Here is a 13,844-nt window from a genome sequence, read left to right on the forward strand (position 1 = left end):
GTTGGTTTTGTGTTTTTCATGTATATATATATATATATATATATATATATATATATATATATATATATATATATATGTTTTTCATTCATATATATATATATATATATATATATATATATATATTTTAGATGATGCTTTTCAACAACAATTTTTCATTTTTACATTTTAAGTTCAAGGTGTATGTTCAAATTATTCCATAATACTAACTTAGTTTTGGGAACTTGTTTTCCCAAAAATCACCAAATGACTATGATGGTATTTTTATGATGTAAACATGGTATCTTTCATTTTCTGCATGTGCTGGCGAGACAATTCTGCGTTCTCGAATATGAAAGTATTGCACCTACAACATTAAGAATACAGATCAGGGGCCAACAAACATTCGAGAGGAAAGACAAGGGGAAAAAAGTATGATAATTTCACACAGTAGTATGCCAGGTTTATACAGTATGTTGAAAATTAAGTGAAGGTGTATTGAAGAGAATATAAACAAAAAATATAACGCACCCAAAATGTATACGATACATAAAAACAAATTCTAGTACTCAAAAAAGCAAATGTGACCCTGCACTATGAAAACTTGCCAAAAATGTTCACACACAACCAGCCAAACAGCAGTGAATAGAGAAACTCTCTTTTTCCAACAGGACAGCTGACCTCTAGTGGTTCAGCAAGCACACAGCAGACAGAAGCTCTGCTTGTGAAGCCTGAGAGAAAGACTAGTGAAACATTTTAGCAAACATTTAGTTATTCTGCATCTTTGTCAAAGAAGTGCGCAGACACATTTTTTTTTCTTTCTTTCTCTTCCTCCAAGCCTTGATAAACTAATCAGATTTGCCATAATGTCTGTCCTGTTCTATTACCCATTCAACTCTAGATCAGCTCATGCTCCAGGATTTGGTTTATGAAATTGCAGATCACTGCCTGTGTGTTTATCTGCTGAGAAAGCCAGACACCCTGGACAAAGGTTATGATGTTTAGACAAGGCATTCCACGGAGTAGTGTGAGCATACACACTGTGAAGGACTGGACCTTATACTCCACCCCTCTTACCATAGACCCAGTTTGACTATTTTAACGGAGGGCAAATGATCTTCACTTGTATAGCACTTCAGCAGCTGATGCCACATACACGTGGTATACATCATCTGGAAGCTGGAAACCTGGGGATTCATTTGAGTTTTTCTAGTAATCTTCAATAAACATTTTGTTTCGTTTTGTTGCCTATTCAAATGATGAAAGTTTACATCTAGTATATAATGCTTTAACCATGATGGAAGTTTATGATGACCATTCCTGTGCTCAATGACGTCTCAATATATTGTTCATAACCAACTATCTTGGGCTTCTCCACAGAGCTCCTGTGGAAATGCCTCCGTTTCGCATGAATGTAACTTATCAAAGTACCTGTCAATTTTGTCAATGTCTTTATGTGTTTAGGCCAACGCTGGGTGTATCCGCTCCTTGTGGTGCTCCTGGTCCCTTGCTGACTCATGCGGTGTGGCTAGCTTTGGGGTTTTCCACAGTAATGGGAGAAGTCGCTACACAATCAACCCTTTATTCCTGACCTGTACTGAAGCGCCACACACACACACACACACACACACACACACACACACACACACACACACACACACACACACACACACACACACACACACACACACACTGCTATGTTCTTGACACACATACACATGCTTGAATGAACAATATATATATAGGCCTCCGCTAACGAGAGTTTGCTGATGCTGAATCTCATGCTGGGTGTGCACGTAAGGCTTCTGGAGGTGAGTCTGTGTGGGTGGATGTTTGTGTGCACATGCCTCAGGCTCACTGTGCTTCTCATTAGTCCTCCACACTGCTCAGAACAAAAAGTGTCCTCACTTCAGCACACACGCAAGAGCAGGAGTGTGTGCCACAGTGTGTGTTTGTGTGTGTATATCTGGCGATGTGTGTATTTTCCAGAGGCTATAACAGCACGGTTACACCACAACTGGAAACAGATGAGCTTAGCAATTAATGGGCTGAACCTAAAATAAATTGCAGCTGACTGTTTAGCTCTGAAAAACATTATATGTTCCAGAGAATGGAATTATTGTTCTCAAATAGAAAGACTTCAAGATTACTGACAAAACATTTATTTCATATTTTTAGTGTAATACTGTACATGGTTTCGGCATATATATACAGTATATATAGAATAAAATGTGCAATGAATATGAGCAAAATATTTCTTCTTAATGTTTAATTTCAGCAAAAGCATGTAGATCTGTTCAGTCTTGAACATTTCTCATTTTTTTTAAGCCATTCCAACAGTGATGTGTTTCCATCAAAAGCTAGACTTAAGAAATAAAGTGACTCCTGTTTCAGAAGACGTTAGGAAACGTTGAAGAAAATTGGAATATAGTTTTCAAACCTCAAGGCACAAAGGTTAAACAGTATCCCGGCTCCATTGTCTCTGTCCAAACAACGCTATGTTTATTTACTTATGCAGCGGTCTTCACAATGACCTCAGAAAAATACTTCTATCCATGCTGCTTACGCAGTATATCATATTCCTAGGCTTTGTATGACAGTGTGATAAGGTCATGAAGGAAGACAAGAAGTGTGTCTGTGGCACTTGTTCACGGCCCTTTGATCCGTGTACTGATGGCCGTTCTGTATATCCCATCATGCTGTGCACGACAGAATCAAGCTGATGGGTCTGGTATCCTCTACCCTTCCCCACTCTGATTGGTTCACTCCCAAAATGTAGAAAGCCTGTAGAAAAAGAGAAGAGCAAATGTGTAATATTAAATTCTTACTTCCTACATCAGACACTGGGGCAGCTACAAAGTGCATTTGTAGTGAGTCGTTGCACTGTTACCACAGCTACTGAGTTAATTTGGGCACTTGACTACTGCAGCTCTCTTAAGGAAGCATCGCTGTGGATTCCTGGACTATGAGCTCATAGTTCAGACTTACACACTCAGTGACCAGTTTCAGTACTTGTGTCATTCTGTCATGTGATGGCACCACTGATTGTGTTCAAAATGTGGAAAAAGCGGAAAAAGATGTAGAGCTCTCCTCGGCCCAAAAGTCTAATTGTCAATATGTCACCTAAATACACAAGAGAAGGCTATGCGTTTGTGTGTGTGTGTGTGTGTGTGTGTGTGTGTGTGTGTGTGTGTGTGTGTGTGTGTGTGTTTAAAAATACTTGGCTGCCTAGTGAGGGAGAGGCAGGCAGATGTTATTTTGGAGGCTCACGTTGCGTCTTAATTATGTCCTCAAGTGAGAGAGCGTTTGTGTCCTAAGACGACTGTGGTGCAGTTAAGGCCGATGACCATCGTAATGAAAGCTGACACGACTCTCACACTAGAGTGGAACATCTACATTGATCTCCACACAAACACTACTTGTAAATAACCTTTACCTTTAGTGCTTCTCAGCCATGTGCCACCTCATTTCCCAAGAGTCTCAATGTTTTCATTCCATCCAATCTGCACCTTGTCTCAACTTTTGACCACAGGAGGGAGGATAATCATGGAAGTCAGTGGCTGAACTGATTCAATGGTTTTATGGAAAATGGTTAAGAACATCTGGCAGTTTTCAATATATAAAACATGTAAATGTACCCTTGGTGTGTCTGAGGGATGCTTGGACTTGGGTGACACAAAGTACTGTCACACTCCAGTTATGGGAGGGTGTGGTGCCACACTGTCTCTCACACCCAAAATAAACGTGTGAGTCTAAATAAGTTAATACATAACTCCTCCAACCTATTTTATAAATGTTATGACAGCCCCCGTCTAATTCACCGGAAGACTCACCTTCATCAGGTCAAAGCTCCTCATCCTCCCCAGTGCTGCCCAGGTGTGCTGTGGACAGGTGCCTGTTTCGTCCCGTCTGCACGGCCTGCAGGTTCTTATAGCGCACCAGTGCCAACGCGATCTCCGCGTTCCATGCAGTGCCGTCCTGCGGACACCGAAAGTCAATCTCCTTCCCCGTAGCCATGACCACGGTAAAATACACCAGCCCTCGTTTGTACTCCACGCAGTCCACAGTGGCCATGCGCTCAAAACGGAGCTCCTTGGCTTTGGAGCTCCAAGCCGAGCTCGGAGCATCGCCGCCGCCGCCTTTGCAGTCATGCAGACGCAGCCCTTCTTCGGTTAGCACGCAGCGCTTCTTCTTCCACAGCTGGAGCAGCCCGCTGCTGCGCTTCTCCAGCAGCCCGTCTCGCATCACTTTGGCCGGGAAAGACATGGCCACACTGAGCCGAAGTCTTCAGAGAGAGCCGAAATTTAGGAAGTCTTCAGCAGTGATGCGTCCCAAGATGTATCCATTAAACACACATCTAACTGTGCGGCGCCAAGTGTCACTCAGAAAAACATATCGGCTTGAGCTATGTCATGAATAATAACAGCCTAATACAACACATCTTATATATTCTGTGTATATAAATTCAATCCATGCCCAATGAAAACAGTCCGTAGAGGATGGTAGACTGGTCTGCCTGGATATGTTTGAACATGCCCGGCTCCTCTGTGGACCTTCCCCGCCTCCGCCTAGTGACGGCGGGAGGAGATCCGGGCTGTTTATGAAATTCCATGTGTGTGTGTGTGTGTGTGTGTGTGTGTGTGTGTGTGTGTGTGTGTGTGTGTGTGTGTGTGTGTGTGTGTGCGTGTGTGCGTGCGTGTGTGTGTGTGTGTGTGTGTGTGTGTGTGTGTGTGTGTGTGTGCGTGTGTGTGTGTGTGTGTCAGGTAATTCAGACATTTTACAGCACTGTGCGTTGTGTTTGTGTGAATTACAGTCATGGATGTTGCACTCCCAGGTCACAGTGCACCTGTTTATAGTAAGTAAAATTAGTTTTAAGAAAACTTATCTAAAACAAAATTGAAATCACATTTGGCTCCATTAGCTGCATTATCGTGTCTCTTTTGAGAGCTGGAATGCGAGTGGGTGGCAGGGTACATAGAAGTCAGATGTTGTAATAGGTTAGTGTGAGGGAGAAACACAATGTAAGGAATAAATGTCTCTGTTCAGCAGATATTAACGATTGTTGTAATGTTTTATTCAATGTATTTGCCCTTGCGCAATCCCCGTTCTGATACATTATTTAATATTGGTGTATGTTATACTGTAAACGACTACACCTCCTCAAATGAAGGCATGTTTGAAACCAATGAATGCTAACTGACTAATTGTGTTAAACTAAGTGGAGAAACTGGTTTTCAAGCTTCAAAGCCTGCATGGCTGATTCCTCTGCAGTTTCAGTGTTCGCATTGGAGGTAAAGCTTAATTATGGCACATTAAACGTTTTTGTCATTCTTCACATCCTTGATGGTTGCATGGCATGTGACCGATGATCTTCATGGGTGGAGTGAAACTGTAACTCCCCCAACTTCCCCTAAGATACTGCATTTATCCTACCGGCACTCTGATGCGTCACTGTGATGTTATGAGAAGAATGAATACAATGAGTGTGTGACATTTTTACACACTCACACACACACACACACACACACACACACACACACACACACACACACACACACACGCACGCACACACACACACACACACACACACACACACACACACACACACACACACACACACACACACACACACACACACACACACACACACACACACAGCTTCCCTGATATGTTCTTGTGTAGTTTCTGCCCCAAATAAGAAGAAACACTGGCACTAAACTCTTTCAACTTTATTTATTATCATTCGTTTTGGAAAGCATGAAAAAACACAAAAAACAGCACTTTTTATTGTTAATGCAATACTGACATTTTATTTGAAAAGACAACTGAAGGTGCAAATCATTGCAGCGTGAAACAAATAAGACACGTTTCAGTATTAAGACCCAGACCTATCTCCACGTCAATGTAGTCAGGTGTATGTTTACAGGTAGCAGTCTGCCCTCTGCAGTAAGAAGACAGTTAGCGCAGCTTTCTGCAAACATGTCGAAGATCTCAGTGGTCTGCTCTCTACTGAGTGTTCACCAGCGCTCCAGCTCCTTGTCCGTACCCAAACCCCTTGGGACCAAATTGTTTGCCGTAGCAGGCTGTAAGAAGAAGAAAACAAAGATAATTAAAAAAAACATTTGGTAGCAACATCACATCCTTCAAATGCACCAACTGTGCAACTAACCCTTACCCTAACCTACTTTAAGATGCGCAATCTTGTTCTGATAATAGTGCCACGGGATATTTGGTGGTTGTATTGTGTGGTGTATCACATATCATAATCTCTTTCAGACGAATGCAGCCTGAGTGGATCAATGCGAGTCCTGCTGGCTTCACCACTCTGGACCAGGATTGAAAACAGGTCTGACATAAGATTACAATACAATTACTATCTTTTCGTCTGCAACTTCTAGGCCTCTTGACCATGAATTACATCTCAGAGTGAACTTGAACGCGGTTGTACATCAATGTATTAAGTAAGGTCCTTATAAGCTCTGGTATATTTATATGTTTTAGCAGTTTAGTGGATGTGTATGGAACCACAGTGCAAACCTATTGTGTTAGATGTGACAGTATGAACAGGTTAAATGTAAAAAAAACTTAAAAATTTGTGCAGTACTAAATACTAGGTTTCTTTTTAGCAAGTGATGTTTTACCTTTGCAGTAGATTTCTCCATCCCTATCAGCTTGTGTGGTTGACTCAAGGCTCTTATTACATGTGGCACAAGTGAAACATCCAATCTTATGCCATGCCTAGAAATAAATAAACAGAAAATCCATTTTTAAAAGGGATGTATTTTTTGCAAGCATGCAAATGCAATATGCATGTCTGTGTTTTTCCTTACACTCCCGGCTCCAATCACTTTCTCAGCAGCATAGACGGCCTTCCCGCAACGAGGGCACTTGTCTGACCCTCCAAACTTTTGAGCCACCTTGGATGGGTTTGGGTTTGGGTTGCTGCTGGTGGGATGATGAGGAGCAGGTCTGATGGAGACAGAGAGAAACCGTTGATAAAAGGCCTTCAAGAAAGGCCAAGAAGTGTGTGTGTGTGTTACTCACTCTTCATGTGTAATACCAAGAGACTCTCCCCGGTCCATGCTGAGTGTCCCTGCTCCCTGGCCATAGCCGTAACCTTTTGGCCCGTACTTCTTGCCGTAACACGCCTTGCAGTAGACTTCATCCATATGAACCGCTACAGTTGTGCTGTCCAAGTTCTTCCTACACACCACTGCAAAAACAGTAGCATGCAACCAAACACACTTACATGCATGTATATTTTTCTTTTGCATATTGTTGCACATATTTTTGAGCACATTCATCTATTTAGATAAAGGCTCCTAACAGTTTCCTTTTATGGAACAGTTCTACTGAAGAAACATATTATCACAGGATTGTTCGATTACAACACGAATAACTCAACCTACATATTTGTCAAGTTGAGTCATAGAAACATTTTGTTTGTGTTTCTACAACAGGAGTATATCTGCCATATACCAATATAAGTTTCACATTAACATTATCTTGTTATTTTTTCCTTTATTATTTTGTAATCTTTTTAGCAACCATGCAACATACAACCACTTTTTGTTTTATTATACCATGCCACCTATGCATATATATTTTTATTTGTGAGTACATGATCAACAGTTCACATTAGGTTAGTATTACTTGTGACTGTAATGACAAGTGGCACGTTTCGGAAGTTCAGCGGTTTCCAAGTTGACAATGACAGGAAGAGGCAAAGAGTTTACTTACTGCACAGGAAGCAGGACTTGTGGAAGCTCTGCCCATCACATAGTACCTCTTCTGCAGAGTAGACTGTCTTCTGACAGCGGCCACACTTGTTTCCTCCTCCGAATCTTGATGACATCCTTTAGTAATGGCATGCAGCATGAAGACAGACACAAAAACACACTGTGACAACAGCTTTCTAATTGTCTAGAATATGGCCATAACAATACAGAACTACGTTTGAGAGAGGGATAGCTAACAGTGAATTGGATGGTAAAGAAATAGTAAATTGCTGTGGCCGTGGCTTAAATAGTTTAGGTATTTTTCCAAGGAATGCAGTTATAATCTTATTTTCATGACGTGGTTTAAAAGCCTGCAATTTACATTTGTAAGTAGGCTTTAAATGCAAAAACAAATAGATCAATGAACTATTTCCTTTCCACAACCATCAAGCAAACACATCTACTTGATTTTCTGCTCTAATAAACCTATTTAAATGTTCAGATTTGGTGGCCTGTAATTTTGGCTTCATAAAGCCAGGCCCAGAGACAGTATTTTCACTGCTGCCGGTTATGTGGCTTCTGTAAAGGACAAGCAAGCCAGCAGTGAAGCAGAAAAGAATTATTTTTTTTGTTAGCTAGCTAGCGAAGCTATTTACTTTCTTTTGAAAACTGAAGACATCCATGTGGAAGTAATGTGAAATGAGGAGTCTTAAAGTTGGTGGAATGTGAAAGACCCTGGCATCCTGTCTGTTTCTACCCAGCCTGTTTCCCAGCACGACCCTCCCATTCCAGTCTCGTCTATCCGCATTCACATTCCTGACCATGCGGACCCTCCCACTTCCATCCCTGTCTGTCTGTTTCATTCTGCATCACTTCTGCAGACTTCTATGTCTGAGTTGTGGGTTTGTCCTATCAGAGCATAATAATATGGAAGTGTGATTTCCCATCACCCACACACTTCCTTTGTGTGCCTGCCTGGCCACACCAAATTACCTCTCTCCCCATTTTTTTTAAAGAAAATTCAACATCAACCCCAAAATTAAACTGCGGACGCCACAATTGTGATGTTCTGGTGATGGATACATATACATGTTGATGTTACACAAAGCATGTATACAATACAATAATAAATAATCACTTTATCAGGATTGTCACATATTAAATAATTAATAAATCTGTCAGATACAATAGTTCTACTGGAAACAAATTACTTAATATATGAATCAATAAACAATAAGCCAATAAAAAAACAACCTCAGAAGTCTGAACTGAGGAAGGTTCAGAGAAAGAGACCTGATACAGAAGAAGTAGGATGTGAAACAGAGGAAAGTGAAAGGCCTCAATTATCTGCTGAACTAAATTCTCCAACTGCCATTTTCAGGATGCTTTTTGCAGTTTGTATATTCCACAGTCCTGGAAACAGTACAAGAGCTTACTTTTACTGCCAGTAAAAGCAGAAACGTCAGGAATATTTTTTTGTGGTAGAAAAATATCCTTTTAGAGCTTTCCAGCAGCCCAACTAGGACAACATGACTAGAAGTGGTCAGTCAGAAGTCTCAAATAACTCTGAACTCTCTCATGTTGTTTTACAGGCAAGACAATCAACGAGGAGCAGAAAGAAAGAAGGCAGAAGCTTGGACATGAGACAAGAGTGTCATGATGTAAAGATTTCTTCCAGCTAAAGGACAAAGTAGGTTCACAGATGGTGAGAAAAAAACAGGTTAGTCCCTTAATTAAGATTTGCTAAATGATTGGCACAGTATTCTTGGAGATGAATTCTGGTACATGTTGATTGTTGATGATTGTGGCTCTGCAGGTTTAGACATGTGGGGATACAGACTGTTGTGCAGGAATGTTCGAATACTATAGAGTGAATGAGAAGTAAGAAGTGAAATGAAATCAGGAAGTTTGTTCATCAAGTAAATGTGACTGCATGTGACATAAGCAAAATTTAATGTTTGAAATTAGGAGTTGCCGTCACCAGAGAGCATTAAGATCTTTGCTTACTGTATGTGGTTTTCTTGTACATGAGTGTTCCACGTTGTGTTACTGTTTAACTGCATGATAGCTATTCAAACAAAAGAGTCTCCTCTGGCCTGACTTACACAGAAAACAATGTGTTGTTTTTCCCGTCATGCATCGGCACAAAGAGTAGGAAATGAGATACAGTAAGAGGCAAGCAGGAAGCGTAAGCGAGCTGTAATATGTTAACTTTCCTCACCTGCAGTTAGTAGGTGTTGTCAGTCAGTGATGACTCAAATAGACTCAGACAATGTGGTTCTCTCCAGTTTTCCACTGTTCCAGATGTACTGAAATGGTGAAATGGAGGAGCTTCTGTTGTTGCTGCTTCAGTCCGCAAAGTTATGGCGTGTCGAGCAACAGGGGAGTTTCTGACTGACAGAGAGAAAGAGAGAGAGAGAGAGAGAGAGAGAGAGAGAGAGAGAGAGAGAGAGAGAGAGAGAGAGAGAGAGAGAGGTGAATGGGGAGGGATCTTGGATTGAAAAGCTGTTTGATGACTTGCACGATGGAAATCTTTATACCTACTAAGAATTAGAGCCAGAAACACAGTGAATAAGGAAGCTAAACTGTATGCAGAAAACATATAAAGTAGCACAAAGATCTAGTTCACTTTATGAGGACAGAATAATAAGAATAAGTTTTTTTTTTTTTTCATTGTTTTTTAATTTCTGCAGGCCTCATTCATTCACTTCCTTGCTGGTGTTAAATGGCAGGATACTAAAAGTGTATGAAAAAATGTATTTGGGTTTAGGCAAGGCTTTACATGGAATCATGCAAAAAGCTTGTAAAAAGTTGTATAGTGTTGACGTTTTCTATCTGTGGCTTAAATTGTTATGCTAGCCCTGAAGTTTCATGGTGAAGGATAACATACCTGTTATGTAATATTCAAACCAGAGGACAGAGAATATATAATGTTGACATATAGGGAGGATACTTCCTTTCTGGATTACCTTGGTCTCCTCCTAGATTTATTTAAGGAGGAGTAAGATGAGCGAGTGTTTACACTTATGATAACCTTGCTGACTGCATCAAGAATAATGTGAAACGCTCTTCTTCTTGATGTGTGCAGTATTGTGACTATTGGTATTCTTTTCTCCTATTTTGTGTTTTATCTTATGAGTCGTAAGGTCATCCCACTACCTTTTTTTTTTAAACTGCCTCTCTAGAAGTTAACCCTTTAATAGATCATCAGTTTGAGGAGTCAAATTGTAAAACTTTTTCCCTCTTACACAGTGAACAGGACGCAATCTCAAAGTAATTCCAGGCTTTATACTTTATCGTCACAACCTTAAATAACATTTAGGGACTTGCTGCTAAAGGTCAATCTGAGATGCTCAATAAATGAGCAAGCATTATTTGAATTGGATTGAGGAGCTGCTTGATAATGTTGACAGATGAAGCACAGTGAATGATGAGCGTCCAGCTCTACTATGATTGAGCTCTTATACCACCATGTGGTCATAGTGGGAACTGAACACCAGTCAAAAATAAAAAATGTTAAGCTAGAAGGTCTACATACAAACAATGACTCTTTATATATTATGTGAATATAATAATAAAGACCCAAAAGAGAAATTCACAGATTTTACACATCAAAGTCTGTTTACAGATCTTGGGGAATATCACTGCCTCAACTGAAGACCACGGTTTTGAAAATGAAAAGAATCTGGGTGTGTGGCGTAGAGATAAGTGAGCATACCAAACTTGTCTCTATTTAAGCTTAGCGAATGGAGGCTACATTAGCATCTACTAAAATAACACGCTCAAATATCTGACTAAACTATCAGCAATCAGGTTGCATTGTGGGTATTGTAAGTGCCGTGCCCTGAAAAGCAAGATAACACATGGATTAAAAAAAGACAATTCCTTGTTATATTTTGATCCTTTTTTAAACAGTCCTGTTCATTGTCTAACGTAACCGACAATGATATAGAAACACAATGCTAAATCAATGAATTTTGTATTATTAAATAAGTAATTGATTATCAAAGTTTTTCCTTACAAATGTGTTGGTGCAAGCTTTGTATATATCAATATATATCAATATATATATATATATATATATATATATATATATATATATATATATATATCAATATATATATATATATATATATATATATATATATATATATATATATATATATATATATATATATATATATCAATAACATGCAGGAGGATAATGACAGCTTGCATGTTTGGTGTTGTAGATACGGGAGACACTTGCAGGAAAGCCAATGTGAATTCAACAATGAGAAGTGAAAATCAAGAGTTGTAATTACAAATTTAAACATGTTATAGAAACAGAAAAACTCAGGAGAAGAATGAAGAATTAAAGATGGGTTTATTATGTACATTAAAACACACACACATGGGGAAGTTCCACACATGTAATATACATGCATTTATAGTAAACATTATTCCACTTCAGGCACAACCAAAACCACTGTAACATGTTGACACGCATGCACACAAATCCTGATGAAATGTTTTGTACTCTGTATAATGCCTCGGCAGCCTCAGCTTCTCAAAGCATGTTAAAGCTGTGGGAAGTGTGGCCTCAACAATCTCCACCTCCATCTTTGTGGCTGGCACCTCCCATCCTACCCAGAACTTTATGAGACTCTTCAGCTCAGCTGGAGACGCTATGTTATTAAAGAAGCAGCTGATCAGTCAACACGGACTCTGCTGAGAAGGCTTCATGCAACAGTAGCTCACAAGATATCACTGGAACAGTAGCCGTACATACCATTTTCAATAAATGTTTTTAAGTAGCCAGATACTCGACGCACATCCATGACATCAGGATCACCATCATCTTCAATGTTGTAGCTCTCGAAGATGACGGTTATAAACGATGGCCAGATGATGCAATCCAAGATCACCTGAAATCACATGCAACTCCAGCTGTATCTAAAATAGCCTTCAATCCTCTTAGTAGTTGACATAGCTGCAATGGGAAAAGTCTGATTATGGATCAGTTACCTGCATCGTACCACTTAGACGTGTCTGTGCTGCTGTACCTGAGGTGTGACTTGTGCTTTTGATTCCCTGGGAAACAGGATTGGGATTACATCTCTTCTGTGCCTGAGAAGTGGCCACAGTCCCGTGTCTTTTAAGCCTTTTTGAAACTGATTGATTTGACGCATCGTTTGCTCGATAACCTGCAAGTGGGGAGACGGGACACATTGTACACAAAAATCATTCATCAGTGGGTCATTTCTGACCTCACCACAATTGTAGACTTTGGTCCTTATTTTACGATGCCAAAAATGGCTCTTGAAAAATCTGAGATATCTGAGTGATGTCTCTCTAAATAATAAAAAAAAAAGCTTCTCTGGACTCAGATAGTTGGAAGTTGAATGATTAAGATTTGTTGTTGGACTTTGTTGCAGATGCAGAGGGACATCTGAAGGTTTTGGTTTATCTTCTATTTTTTGCTTGAGTTGATAAGCACACCGATTCTTGCTGACAAGTAGATGTCAACACATCACTGCATTTGCAACAAATTTCTGAAATGGCAGGCAAAATTTTTTTTTTTAAGAATGTTTGAGAGAGATGTTTCTGAAAATAAAAATATAACAAGATAAGGATGTGGAAAATGCACTTTAGAATACTTTTAAAGGACATAGTGAAATTATAATTTATATAATATAATTATTCAGTATAACCTCTTTAGTGTGTTCAGCAGCAGCAGTGGAGAAATTAAAATGAGTTGAGAAACTGAAGTAGAGTAAATAAAAACGCATGGCATTACATCATTCAAGAGAAGCTTTTCAGACAGCCATTTCCTGTTGGTGGCATTTGGTGCTGGCAGCCCATAGGACAGGCAGAGCTGATGGATGGCATCAAATTCTTTTAACTCAGCGTCTCCATCAAGCTGAATTAAAACGTAATGAAAATCCTGTTTTATTCATGCAGCATGCTTATAATGAATAACGTTGAATGTAGTTGTATGATGCTGTTGTTGTGTGTTAAGTGACAAATAGAGAGGGTTTTTAGGTAGAAAATATAGTATATATCTTTAACGTTATGTGTTGACCTTAGTTAAACTCAGTGCTCACCATTTTCGCAGCATCTCGGACGTCGAGGTCAGGGCAGTCCTGCATAGTCACAGGAGCAGTCTCC

General features: G+C 39.8%; 2 protein-coding genes and 1 long non-coding RNA gene across 3 annotated transcripts; all 3 read right to left on the minus strand.

Annotated features, from left to right (window-relative positions):
• Nucleotides 1–2,131: 2,131 nt before the first annotated feature.
• On the minus strand, nucleotides 2,132–4,436 carry phlda3 (pleckstrin homology-like domain, family A, member 3). The gene is made up of 2 exons (XM_079226358.1): nucleotides 3,810–4,436; nucleotides 2,132–2,760 (listed from the first exon to the last, which is right to left on the minus strand). The coding sequence occupies exon 1, from the start codon at nucleotides 4,240–4,242 to the stop codon at nucleotides 3,820–3,822; it is 423 nt and encodes a 140-aa protein (XP_079082484.1). The 5' UTR covers nucleotides 4,243–4,436; the 3' UTR covers nucleotides 2,132–2,760; nucleotides 3,810–3,819.
• Nucleotides 4,437–5,694: 1,258 nt separating this feature from the next.
• csrp1a (cysteine and glycine-rich protein 1a) lies at nucleotides 5,695–10,052 on the minus strand. The gene is made up of 6 exons (XM_079226221.1): nucleotides 9,916–10,052; nucleotides 7,717–7,832; nucleotides 7,021–7,189; nucleotides 6,807–6,945; nucleotides 6,618–6,714; nucleotides 5,695–6,059 (listed from the first exon to the last, which is right to left on the minus strand). The coding sequence occupies exons 2-6, from the start codon at nucleotides 7,829–7,831 to the stop codon at nucleotides 5,983–5,985; spliced, it is 597 nt and encodes a 198-aa protein (XP_079082347.1). The 5' UTR covers nucleotide 7,832; nucleotides 9,916–10,052; the 3' UTR covers nucleotides 5,695–5,982.
• A 2,044-nt stretch (nucleotides 10,053–12,096) lies between these two features.
• Nucleotides 12,097–13,518, minus strand: LOC306743292. Its single transcript, XR_013771081.1, has 3 exons — nucleotides 13,474–13,518; nucleotides 12,466–12,880; nucleotides 12,097–12,361 (listed from the first exon to the last, which is right to left on the minus strand). It is a non-coding gene; the product is annotated as an uncharacterized lncRNA (long non-coding RNA).
• Between the last annotated feature and the right edge of the window lie 326 nt (nucleotides 13,519–13,844).

Source organism: Taurulus bubalis, assembly GCF_910589615.1.
Source record: "Taurulus bubalis genome assembly, chromosome: 11".
NCBI classification, from domain to species: domain Eukaryota; kingdom Metazoa; phylum Chordata; class Actinopteri; order Perciformes; family Cottidae; genus Taurulus; species Taurulus bubalis.